The following is a 12982-nucleotide window of genomic DNA, read 5'->3' as shown; positions in this document are numbered from 1 at the left end:
TATGAAAACTTGAATTTACCAAGAAAGCTGACGCTTTACTAACACGATACTGTACATATCACAGTTCTACATCAGAAAAGAATGACTAAAAACTGCGTAAAGTCCTTCATCTCAAGGTAGTCTCACTCTACAGACTCAACGACGCTGAATATGAAAAGCTAACCGTCTTTATTTTCATTGGCTGACAATGGTCTCTTCCTTCGCCCCGCCTGTTTGTTTGTGAACCATTTCCTTCTGAATGGCTGTCAGGGCGTCTCTTTAGGGGACTTTTAATCATTTCGGACTGATTTGCTAGCGTGCAGGTAAAGTTTAGAAATTAACTGGCTCCAGCACTCCGGGCTCGGGCAGAATGCGTCCCGAAGAGAAGGTAAGCATGGGTCGGAAAACGTGAAAAAGAAGGGGTTTTCAAGCGTGCAGTGGAGAACAAGAAAATAACAGTTATGATTTGTTGTTGTTACTGTTGCAAAAACAAAAAAAAAAAGGAACGAGCAGTTACATATGTATAAACGGCCTGATGTCCGTGATCTGGCATTTGCTGCAGCATCGCTTTTTTTACTTACGTAGCTAATGTGCCATCTGAGATTCTTGCATCTTGGCTGATATCCAACACATCCTAATAATAAAGGATAATATTAATGAGCAGGGCCGTCGCCTGGGTTTTCCTGTTACAATAACCTTCTCGGTAGTCTTATCCTTTGTTTAGCTAACGGTTTTGCTCTACTAATTTGTCCGATTTTATTAGATATCAGTCTGTCCCCCCCTGCTGCAGTCAGGACCTTAGTAGTGGAGCACGAAGTAAAATTAATTTTCGCTTTGTCTTTTTTTTTTTATTTGTAATGGAAGAACCATCTTATATTTTTGACCACCTGATGAAAAACCCTCGGTGCATGCTTATTTTTCAATCTGAATATGTTGCACAGATCACTGCGGTGTTAGGAAGGCGTATTGAAAAATAGAGACAATAATATAAAAAGGGTTTTCGTGCATTTCTTCCCTCTACAAATATATGAGCAAATACAGCTTAAATATACACTAAATATACATTACATTTCACAAGCTGTGCCAGAAACTGTCATTGTGAATTTCGCGGGGAACAACGTATTTTTACTTAAATCTTGGACTTTTTTTTAATGCACCGTATTTGTTTCTAAGGGTGACATATAGAAACAAAACACACGCTCGAACAATTCAGAGACTTCAGTTCATCTTACCAGCTAGTCCCTGTAAACAGTAAAGAACAGTTTCCTTATCTTAAAAAATAGATTTAGTTTGGTAACTGAACTGACACACAGCTAAGAAGTTGACGGAAATTGTGGTGTTAGTAAGTGCCTTTGTTCTGATCATTTGTTAGAAACTGCAGTCTACCTGTTGCCATGGCGTCTGATATAGTTCACAGATTATGATTTTCAGTTTGGTCACTGCTGGATCTCCCTTTGCGGTAGATTGTCTCTGATCCAGAGGTACATAACACTATCTAAACCGTTGAAGCCTCTTTCATCTTTAAAAGGTCTATTTTTATCTGATGGGACCAGAAAAAACCAACAGGAACCATCAGCCTGAATAATTTTAGCTTCCTTGAATTCAAACATCCTCCTCTAGAACTGTGATTTTAATACAAATCCAGGAAATATTGCCCAGATTTTCTCTGCTCAGACTATTTTTAAATCTTATTTATAGTACTCTATTCTTAAGGGGTCTGTTTTGAAAATATTCATACATAATAAACACATCTTTCCTTGCTGTTTAAGTGTGTTTTAATGTTGTATTTTGGAAGTTTACAAACAGACCTTTTTTGTTCACCAACAGCTTGATACAGTGGAGAACGCAGCAGTGATCTCCATCTCTATTCCCAGAGAGCCCCAGGGCAACCATTAAATTAGAAACTTCAAAAAAAAAACTTTGTGGTCAATTGCAGGTAATCTGTTCAGTGAAGTAATTTAGAAATATTTTGGAACAAAACCCTGAATACCTTTCAGCCCTCAAAGATCAGTGTTTCTTCAATTAAACAAATTACTTGCTAAATTGATAAGTAACTTACAAATGTTATCAATGTTAAGAAACAGGTGATTTTAATAGACATTAGATGTAGATTTATATGTGTGTGTACACATGGAATGTAAGAGAATTTGCATTGAAGCATATCTTTTGCTGTATTTATTAATTTTACTCATGGTCTTCTTTATCAACACTGAAACAATATTCATCAACGCAGGACCAAAATAGCACACTGTAGCTTGAGGCTGATATTCCTCTTGTTCTGCAAAGACAAGATAATTCCTTAATGCTCACTGGTGCTTTCTAGACAATACAGATATTTCATTCGGAGTCTCCTGAGACTGAGAGTAAGGCAGGTATTAAAGTTCCTTCCTTTCATATAGCACTGCTGACTCCAAAGGATGTGAAAGAGCATTGCATATAGACAGGGACCTAATTCATCTGTCTGGGCAACAAGCAGCAGCCCCACCATATTGGAGATCAGGCAGAGAGGTGGGCAATTAGAATTTTAGGCAGGCTTAATAGCCAATACCCATATGAACAATACTTTGGGATCTTTAGTGATGAAGGTGTCTGGATTTTGGCGTCTCATCCAAAGGGCACAACGTCTACAGTGCACTCACCATTTTTAGAAACTCACAAAACCTTCCCCCTCTTCCCGATAATTCTCTGTCTCTCTGATGTGTAAACATGTCAATTATTGCAGTATGGCATCAACATAAGGTTTATCTTTTTTTTCTGTTAAACGTTTACGCAGTCATAAGCACATGAACATCGCAATAGTGTCAGTAAAAACATCACAAGAGTCAATAAACCCTCTGTCATGTATTAAGGCATCCCAAACATTAAGACAGAAGACGTTCTTACTCATATTTACAAAGGGATGCACAGTGTCTGTCAAATGTTCCTATGGTTACTTTTTATATTCTGAAGCCTCTAGCATTTGCGACATACAATACAGTAACTTATTAGGAAACTAATAACTACCTGATGGTGTGGAGAAATTGTTGAACTGTCACAAGTATCAGATTGCTTGAATGGGTCCAAGCAGAACAAGTTGAAGTTGCTAGGTATTGCAGTCTATCTTTTGTTGTATCATCAGGTAAAGGATTAAGAGCAGGAAGAGGTGAATGAAGACAGTGAAAGTTTGTAAACTTAATGCAGGAAGTAAATGAGATATTAAAGCTTGAGTGTACTGTAAATAGTGTTTGTAACCTTCTTCAACTTTCAACTCATTTCTGACCAGGTGTCTGGAACTGGGCTCTCACATCACAGTGTGATTATTATTTATTTGCTGATGCTTTTATCAGAAGCAGTGTACATTTGTAGCAATTTATGCAGCTGGACATTGTTACCAACACAGTCTTGAGTGAATTACGTTGTTCAAGGTGGGGCCAGTAATGCCATCTCATGGATTTGAACCCACAGCCTTGCAGTAATGAGTCTAGGGCCCTAACCTCTCCTCCTCATTGTTATCCCTTATGCCTCAGACTTGTGAAAGTTGCCATGGAAACAGAAGATGGTTAGCATGATGAATTAGGAGTGCTGCTCGTAGGTTTTAGAAAGCACAAGCAAAGTAATCTTCTACGTGTGTATATTGAGATAACATGCAGTCAAGACAAAACCACCCCTTTAATCTAAAAATTCACATTTCTGAATTCAAAATACAAAAAAAAATCTTTTTTTTTGCTTATTTATTTATTTTTGACTGAACCAAAGTTAATGACAGTTGTTTTAGTGTGTTTCAAGTTATCTTTTTCAGCATGCATTATATGCGTTGCAATGTTGTCCAGCCTGTACACTGATCGTTTTCATACAAGACCCTTGTACATCACATCTGCAGAAGGTGGCACTAGAAACTGGATGAAAACAAAACCTGGCTGCATACCTGCTAGAAAGAAGAAACGTTTTCTTTAGTTTTTGTGTCTTTATTGCCATTCATTCTCCACTTTGTTTTCCTTGGGTACAGTAAGTCTGAAGGTTCACAAGCCTGATGTGCTGTACTTGTCTGAAGTAGAAAAAGAAATAAAATCTGCATAAGACAGGTCTCTACCATGCATACAATATTCTGCATCTCAAGCTAATTAAAAACCAAATGGTCTAATTGAAAATGTTAAATTATAGTTGCATTTACAATTCAGGTATCGCTGGCAGAATCTCAATGACGGTGATCTGGATTAAAGAATGTAAATAGCTAGTCTTATTTCATATTTTGAAAATTGATGTCTAATTGCTTTAAAATGATTCTGACCCTTGTAAATTTAGAATATCTAAGTGAATGTATAACTAGAATATCAATTCATTTATTAGAAAAAAGAAATAATAAAGCAATTAGTATTGTTCTGTGTGCAGTGTCAAACCTTTGCTGGCATATTATTCAAAAGCATGACAAGTTTAAATTCTTGACTTTCAATTTGGAGTGTGGTTTTGACTAAATAGGAACTCGTAATGCAAAGTATATTGTGAAATCAATTTTTATGGTATTAAAATAATATTAGTCAGAATCTCGTTTGATGAGAGGTCCCTCTGCAGCCCAAATTATCAATAGTAATTGAGCAGACCGTTTTATCACAAGAGTCTCACTTCATTAATGAAAAGCATATTAAAAGAGCATTTTTTAGCGGTGAGGACTAACCAGCCTGATATTGTTACAAGATATCGTTTTATACAATAACTCAAGCTAGAAGCACATATTACACAGAAAAGGAGCTTTACCAGACTAAATTTGAAAAAAAAAAAAGAAACTCAATAGTATATTCAGTTCATTGTTTTATCTTGGGATTCAGTTAATTGTTTTATCGTTTGGCAGTTCATGCTGTATGAAATCCAGCAACATGTACTACTAAACCAAAAAAGCAGTTCCAGAACATGCCAGATTCCACACATTCTATAACTGTAGGATAGCAGTATTTGATTACCCTTCTAGCAGGATGGTTGAATGAAGAATGGGCCTCTTGATTGTGGGCTGTGAAGCACATTGTGAGAGTCAACAAATGCCAGCATTGTTCTCGGGGCACAGGCAAGCCCAAACTTGCTCTGTTAATGACTTTATAGAATGATTTTTTTTTCAAACAGGGTGGTATACATAGTTAATGTGCAGCTTAAACATTACAAGGTATTGAGTGACATAAAAATACAGGATCTTGGAGGGCAAGCTGATTAAAAAGAGGTAAAATCCATGGGTGACAAGTGCAAATATTCACAGTTCTATAAAAAAGGAGAAGACCATGAGATACTTAAATGTCAGCCATTTTTCAAAGTTGTCTGTAAATCTAAAAATTCTTCAGTTGTTTTGAACAGATTCTTTATTATCAGAACTAATTATTTTTATATTAATACTTTTGTATTTTTTAACTTCTTAAAACCCCTTTTTATCGCCCAATGAAACTCAGAATTACTACCTAGTACTGCCTAAGTGTTAATCACTTATAGGCTATTAAGATCTTTTATGTACAGAATTGTTTGGCCATGGTAACTGTTTATGTATTTCTGTTGCCATTGAATGAAATTCTAATAATGTGTGAGTGGATTTCAGTCTGTAAAGCATATGGCACTATGAGAGTGATATATGCTTTTTTTTTTGCCTTGGATGAGCCCCTGGAGTGTATTAGATCTGGGTTAATTGTCTTTTTATTCTAGAGCAATCACTTCAGCAGTGTGTACAGAAAACATTTCAGGAATGTCTTTTAAAGTGCAATAAAGTAGAGCAGTGATACCGCATTGTAAGATTTATGTACTGTTGTGCTGGGGTGAGTTACATTTGGCAATTGCCAATCCTGACAGTGTAGTCTAAGGATTATAAACAAAAGTGCAATTTATTATTTTTTTTTTGATGGGACAAATCCCTAACGGCTCCATGTGTCTTGTCAGTGACCTGTGGCATGGCACTGGAGAGCAGTGTGGATCCATGGCTCTAGAGGTTGGGAGATCTCCGATGGAACCGAAGAGCTATGGGAGACTGGAGAAGGCGATTCCAAAGCTAGTTTACAATGCGCGTCCACACAGGACCACAGCTGACACGGTTCCTCGCATCGCAAGCAGCAGAAACGGGCCGGGGCTGCCTCTGGACTTGCGCAGGAGAGTTTCAGAGAAGACCAGCCAGAAGAAGAGCAGTGCAATAATACCATCCTGCAGGTATTCCACAGGGAAGGCCAACTATACAATGAGAAAGCCATTGTTTGACACTTCTGCTGCATATACAAAGACAGCATCTCATGCAAACGGAAAGCTCTTTCAAAGCCACTTGGAACAGGTAAGATATTACACAGAACAAATGCAATAAATTAACATGATGCTCTATTTCCAATAGGAGTGTAGCTCCACTCCAGTCAGATTGAAGAATCGCAGGTGAAATAACATAATATTTCTGTTACAATTGTTTTTAAGTATTCTTTCAGCTGTTCTATGGGGTTGTAATTGCTGTTTGTGAGTTTCAGAAACTCTTCTCTTTAAGGTTCTGAAAAGCTCACTAAAGGAGTGGCTGATGCACTATCATTCTCACCTGTGATCTGGTTATCATAAATTCATCATGTATTAAGAGTTTTAGTCCAAAAAAAAGAAAAAGCAGTCGTAAATAGTAAGGTTAGGAGAGCCTGCATACAATTCTGTTTGCCGGAACTGGTTGAAATAATATACTTCAATTAGGGTAGTTCTGAATCCCATGGAGTGAGTGCAGAAAAAAGGCTGAACAACCAAGCAGATCAATTACATGCGTCAATGAGCAATGACAAGTTCTAGTTTTTGTTTCAGTGGAATACAGCGTTTGCCAAGTATTGTAGGCAAGAAAAAACATATTATGTTTTAGAACATGAAAAAATAGAGAAATGGAAAAATCAGGGTGGAGGAATGCAATGTTTTTTGTTTTTAAGGAGGGGCAAGCTGAAGACGAACGTGCCCAGCGCACACGTCAGACTTTTGAATTTCGCTTGAAGTCGCCGGCGGAAGAATTTGAAGACATTGTGGCTGTGCTTTCGGATCAAGACTGTTCGACCGATTCTCAGTCTGAAGACGTGAAGGCACCTTTGAGCGCACTGTGCCTGAAGGAGTGGCGGCCTCCTCACGAGGAAACAAGCTTCTACCAGGAAGGCTCCCTCTCCAGGCCTCACAGACGCTGCGCCTCCAGCCCCCCTCTGGATGTCCGCAGTCTCAGAACGAAGGGGAGCTCGAGAGGGGCTGCAGCTCCGAGGGCTTCTTCTCTGGACACTCACATTCCCTCCTCGCGACTCTCGAGGAGAAGCGGGCCTCAGGTCTGCCAGGCTCTCAGCGCCTCCAGTTTACCCTTACCACGCAGGGGGGCCCCGCCCCTGGCCTTTCGCGAGATGTCGCCGTATCAGGCGGACTACTGGGCATGTGCAATTCCCAGCTCACTACCCCCGTCTCCCAACAGGGATTCACCCGGCTGGGACCCCAATGAAGAGTACCAGAACCTGCTTGATTATACCTACCCTCTGAAACCCAAACATCTGGTTTCCCGGGACGCGTCAGACTGTCGGCTGTTTGCGTCTGATCCATTGATGCGAGACTCTGGGATTGAGCTTGACCATTTCTCTAGCCCGGCTGACAATGCAGAAACGTCAACGAATTCGGAGCTCCTTGGCCATCGATTCTCAGTCCGAGAATCTGCGGGTAGTGGCAGGGAGCGAACCTTCTCAAGCAAAGCCTTAAAGCCGGCAAGTCCATGTCTGAAGGAACTCTCCTCTTCCAAAGCTGATTTTAAAATGTCCAGCAGCTGGTATTCTTCAATGGACCAGGTAGACCTCTCTTTGGAAAACTCCTACTCCAGTTCTGCTTGGCAGGAAATGCATAGTAGCAAGAATGTGGATTACAAGGCGAGGCATGCAAGGCATGGCATCTTTTCATCCCCTGAAGTGCAGCCCACTTATATCCCTACCTCACACATCCTTCCTCCTGACAAAGGATGGGATAGTGATGACGAATTCTGCCCTCTGCCTTTCAGACTGAAGGAGCTGGAGGTTCTATCTCAGCAGTTACAGACCATTTCCATACAGGTGAACAAGCCTGTTGATGCACGCTGGGAGTCCCCCTCCTCACTGGGAAGGGAAACGTTTTCCATTAAATCCTCAACAGCTCTGCTGGAGACCAAGGTGAAGGAGGGATCTGCAGCAAGGGAGCCGTCCGCCTCAGATGTCCCCTGCAGCGCCGGAGTCTCTCGGGAAGGTCAGGAGTTGGGAACCGGTCTGCATAGATTGGGGAGCGACGTCACAAAGCGTAGCCTGAGAAGAGCTGCCATGTTCGTGACTCAGCTGGGAGGATTGCCTCTCTCGGAGTTTCAGAAGACCGAGCAAGCAGACCGAGGCCAGACAGAGGCAAAGGAGTCTCTCGTGCGTCGTGTTCAGGTAGTATACTGATTTCAAGTTGACAAATGTAAAACATTGTAACGTAACACTGTATCGTCATAGAACATGGTTTTCACTGCTTTCTTGCTGTGATGCTCAGTAGATTTCTATCTTGAACAGACCTGGAATTATTCCTGCAGACTTTGGCTGGAGTAACGCTGTGTAAGGCGGTTATCTGTGAGTCAAATGTCTTTTGCATTTCTTTTCGGCCCAGATGTTTTGTATGAACCTGGAAGAGCTAATTCAGTGGCTGTACAAAGTGGTAGAGAAAGTGGACAGCTGGAACCCACCCGCAGCTGACATTGAAAGCATCAAAACCTCTCTCGCAGACTATAAAGTAAGGATACCCGCAGCCCCATGGGTCACAGAAGTGTCGGATAAAAAAAGAAAGCTTGGTTTGAAAAGAATACCTAATTTCTTATTTCACTTTCATTCTTTATTTTAAGTCTTTGTTTTTTCTCTAATTTTTGCATAATGTTTGTCAAAGCATTATTATTTTGCCTTTCTCATGCTAAAAAACAACTAACTCATGAAACCAGAACCTTAACAAATTCAAACCTTCCTCTGACTCTACACTCCAAGCATTTAGTCTGTTGTTTTAATCTGTTGTTTTAACACTTAACATTGTTTTAACATTGTTCTACCTCTAAGCCCTGAATCCAACAGCCTTAAATCAAGCAACTCTAAATGACAGTACCTGTGTAGCCACAGGTGGAGCCAAGTCTTGGTTTCAGGATTCAATATTGGACTGGGATAGTCTGATGTACACTAGCCTTCAAGAGTATTGAGACAGCAGAGTCAAAACTTATTTTTCCTTGTAGAACAAGAAAAAGTAAAGACATTTAAACCCTGGGGGTCATTCATTTAGCTCTCTAAAATTCCCTCTCTCTGGAATTCCCCTACCCAGGTGTATTTGAAATGCTCCTGTCATTCCTAAATTCAGGTACAGATTAACACAGACCCCTTTTTCAGTGAGTTTAGCTTAAAAATGAAATGAACTATTTCGAGTTGGGCGTGAACAGTTCACATACCCTGGTTAAAACGTGTTTCCCTTTCAACCATTTTTCTGCTTTATGGTTATTTGCTCTTCGCTTTGTATTTCTATATCATTTCTGTTGTTAAATCAATTATTGATTTATTTATTTTTACCTTTCAGACAGATACTTTCCCTCAAAGAATGACTGACAAAGGTCATACTTCCCAGTTCTTCTGGAACTCCTGTGGTCAGCCAGGAAGCTGCTGTTCTAAAATCCTCTTTGTCTCCTCAGAGATTCCAGAGGGACGTGGATGCCCAGCAGCCCTTAACTGCGGCTGTTTTAAAAGCCGGGGGAGTCCTGCTCAGCTGCATGAATTCCACCTCCCCAGGTAACTGAGACAGTGAAGGGAAGAGAGATTTCAGAGGGCGGCTGCTGCTTCGTCCACATGCTTCTATTGGAGCATTCCTTTTCTATCCTGGAAGAAGACCCAGTCTTAACTCTTGATTCTGTTTACTTATTAAAACGATTATGGGCTGACTTGTGTCCTGATTAGTCCAGATTCTAATGTGGGTAGGAAAGTAAAACGTTGCACAGTAGCACACCATAACCAGCAAATAGCCCTTCGGAGGAATCGTGTCCTGAATGTACATTTGAATTGCCTCCCAGCATTTTAGCACCCTGGTCCTCATACTGTCTCATGTCTTTAAGCAAGCGGTTTCTCTATCAGTGGTTTAATAATTAATAGCGGTTGACGGGTGGTTAGGGTTACTTGTGTTCGCAAAGGTACGAGGACAAAAGAGAACTACGGCTCAGAAGATTGGATAGAAAGTCTGGGCATGTGAAGTAACGTGTCACCATTCATTTTGATATGCCAGTTTCAGTTTCTACCGCTCTGTCGTTGTATTTGATTTTATTTCTGTTGCTCAGTGTCTGCTCTGCACAGGGTCTCTGTAATGCCCTGTTCTGCCTTGTTGTGTACTAGTCCTGAAGGAAACCCTGGGGTTGATTGAGAGGCAGTCAAAGGCTCTGGAGGTACAGGCGGAGCTCCTGTTCTCCTCCATACTGTCTGCTGTGGACCGCATCGCCAAGACGGAGGCAGAGCACAGTGAGGACTCCAGCACAGATCTGCAGCAGGTAATCCGCAGCACAGAAGTTCAGTTCAGTGGTGTGCTTTTTCCCTGCCGTTCAGAGATGGATTTGCATGCTTCTCATTTATACCTAGTTCTGTGGTCAGAGTCTCTGAGGCACCTGAGCACGTGGGTGTTGGAGGGCTTTTACCCGTTACTTAAAGGAGAGTACTCCGTTCACTTCTGGAAACATACAGCCTGCATGTCTAAGAATGAGAAACACGGGTACTGTCGGTGGGCGTCCTCGAAACACATTTCTTTTGCACAAAAAGGGCATTTTCATACACAGAGAAAGTGTGTCTCATTCAGTTCAAAATCCTGTCAGAGTCTGAATCGGAAGGTCCCAGTTCAGGCGAGTTGTAAATATTTGTAATTAGACTTATTTTGGAATGGACTGGTATTTTTCTACCTTGCTTAGAAACACAATTACCGTAATTGCCCTCCAAAGTTCACTTTCAGACCCCCTAGTGTTTTACGCTTGCGTGGTTTGTTTAGAACTCCTGCATTTCAAAAATAGGAGGAGATCTGTCTGATTTGCATAACTAGTTAATGAAGGATACCGATGCCCTCAAAATGTACGATGAAAGTGATTTGTTGTGGTTTTCAAACCTATTTATTTTTTTACAGAGTCAACAGCTGAATGAAAGTGGGTTTGTGGAACAAGACTGAGAAACGTGAAGGTTTCAGTCAACACTACATTGAAATGCACTTCCTTCTGTTCATGTGTTCATGGTTATACCACTGTGCACCACACTGTCTTATATAACTGTCACAAGGGTACAGTTTTTTATTTAAAATCATGTAATGTTTTTTCCACTTTGGCTTGATAGCACTTCACTAAAGCTAAACTTAACATGTTCCATTATTTTAACTTCTATATTTTTATATCTTGTTTTGATAGTTTATAAGCTGTGTAGCTCATGCAAAAGAAAAAAAAAACAAATCTAAATCAAATAATTGAAGCATATCTCAATTCTACACACTATAATTCATACACCTTACAATACTCCAGTAGTTCTTATGTATTTGTTTGCAGTGAATGAATCATACTGGTTTGCATAGATACTGCTTATTTTACATTTAAATGTTGCATTTCTTTTTTATCTATTAAAATGTATTCAAACAGTTGATATATTCCTGGAACATAGTCAGTGTTCTTCACATCTTTTAAAACATTTTTCCCTATAAAAATAATAGCATTTCGCTTAGTTGTGATAGAAGTTAATTCAAGTGGCGTTATAGTTATATTGTTCCATCCTTTCGATTTAAGGGGACTTGGAAAGCGAAAATAGACATTTTAGATATGTACTTTATGGCAAATCACGCACAACTTGCAATTATTAACCAGTGAAAGGGTAAAAGCCAAAAAAAGACAATATTGACTGTTCTTTTTGCTTTACTATTTTCATTCATATTGAAATGTCAGGTCAGAAGTTTTCTCACATCCTGCTACTCTCACTCTGGGCACTGTGTAGACTGGACATGGTGCGCTACAGAGAGGAACTTTGCGTCATTGCAGTTGTCAGCATCTGTTGACTCGACTTCCTTTTTTACCACATGTTGGCCATGTGACTCTGACTCTGCTTAAACAGAGAGCTGACTGAGCCTACTGCTTATCTAAAGACCTTGCTGTAAAGAGGATCGCATTTAACATTGATTAAATATTGGTTGCGGAATATATCAGGCTTCTGGGTCACTGTGAAATTAAAAATAAATCATAGAGAGCAAAAAGGTGGGAACTTTTTATGAAACAGATAGAAGTGTTGTGATGTGTCAAACAGGATTTAGAAATGCATCACGCCTTGTAGCTTGATCCTTGGTTTTGTCATCCCAAATTTCCCTTAGGGCATTTCTGGCATATGTTTGCTCTTGAAATGTCAAATGAATACCTTTTTCTCTTTAAATCACTTTTTGATATAAACATGTCATTTTGAATTTTTGTTTTATAATTTTAAATCTATCATATGCTCCAAGTCTTGTGGTTTATTAAAACTTCAATTTGTGTATCCCTTTGATTGTTTTTAATTTCTTAACCGCTTATAAAGCTGGGTTTTGCTTAGACAGCACAGCTAACCCTTTATAAACCTATCTTACCATAACTGCATCTTCTGTTTCTCTTAAATTAACCCTTTTCCTCTGAATCTAGTCTTAAGAGTGATGCTTTTTAACTGCAAGATTTTGGATAATTTCATAATTTGGGTTGAGCTATTAGCTGAAACAAAGGCAGCAAGTTGTTGATGTGCAGCTGACCTTCTAAATCAGGGAAAAAAATACAAAAATTATCTTTGGCCACAATCCATGATTTTGTTTCGCATCGAGAAATGTAGATTAGCGGTCATTCATCTCGATGACATTACAAAGGCAGGTGCTCATCAAAGAAAAAATGGACCAGACAGTCCAAATGGCTTGCTCTCATTTGTAACCTTTATGTGCTTGGGAGTGTGTGTTTGTGAAATGAATGTCTGTATTAAAGACAAGGTGCTATCCTGTATTCCTTTTTGTTGCTGGGAGTTGTTAAGTCTTTTGT

At 39.8% G+C, this 12982-nt stretch overlaps 1 protein-coding gene across 2 annotated transcripts; it reads left to right on the top strand.

Annotated features, from left to right (window-relative positions):
* Positions 1 to 207: 207 nt before the first annotated feature.
* Positions 208 to 12946, top strand: cep68 (centrosomal protein 68). Of its 2 annotated transcripts, XM_088609796.1 has the most exons (8): positions 214 to 367; positions 1807 to 1915; positions 5866 to 6247; positions 6864 to 8351; positions 8566 to 8688; positions 9620 to 9716; positions 10311 to 10462; positions 11083 to 12946. In XM_088609796.1, exons 3-8 carry the CDS (start codon positions 5903 to 5905, stop codon positions 11122 to 11124), a joined length of 2247 nt encoding a protein of 748 aa, XP_088465922.1. In that variant the 5' UTR covers positions 214 to 367; positions 1807 to 1915; positions 5866 to 5902; the 3' UTR covers positions 11125 to 12946. The 2 variants fall into 2 exon arrangements, with proteins under 2 accessions (XP_088465921.1, XP_088465922.1); XM_088609795.1 differs by lacking the exon at positions 1807 to 1915 and having other exon boundaries at positions 208 to 367.
* The last annotated feature ends 36 nt before the right edge of the window (positions 12947 to 12982 follow it).

This window comes from Lepisosteus platostomus, chromosome 17, assembly GCF_059453375.1.
Source record: "Lepisosteus platostomus isolate fLepPlt1 chromosome 17, fLepPlt1.hap1, whole genome shotgun sequence".
Taxonomy (NCBI): Eukaryota; Metazoa; Chordata; class Actinopteri; order Semionotiformes; family Lepisosteidae; genus Lepisosteus; species Lepisosteus platostomus.
Note: the sequence above shows the minus strand (reverse complement) of the source record. Positions and strands in the feature narration are given on the sequence as shown.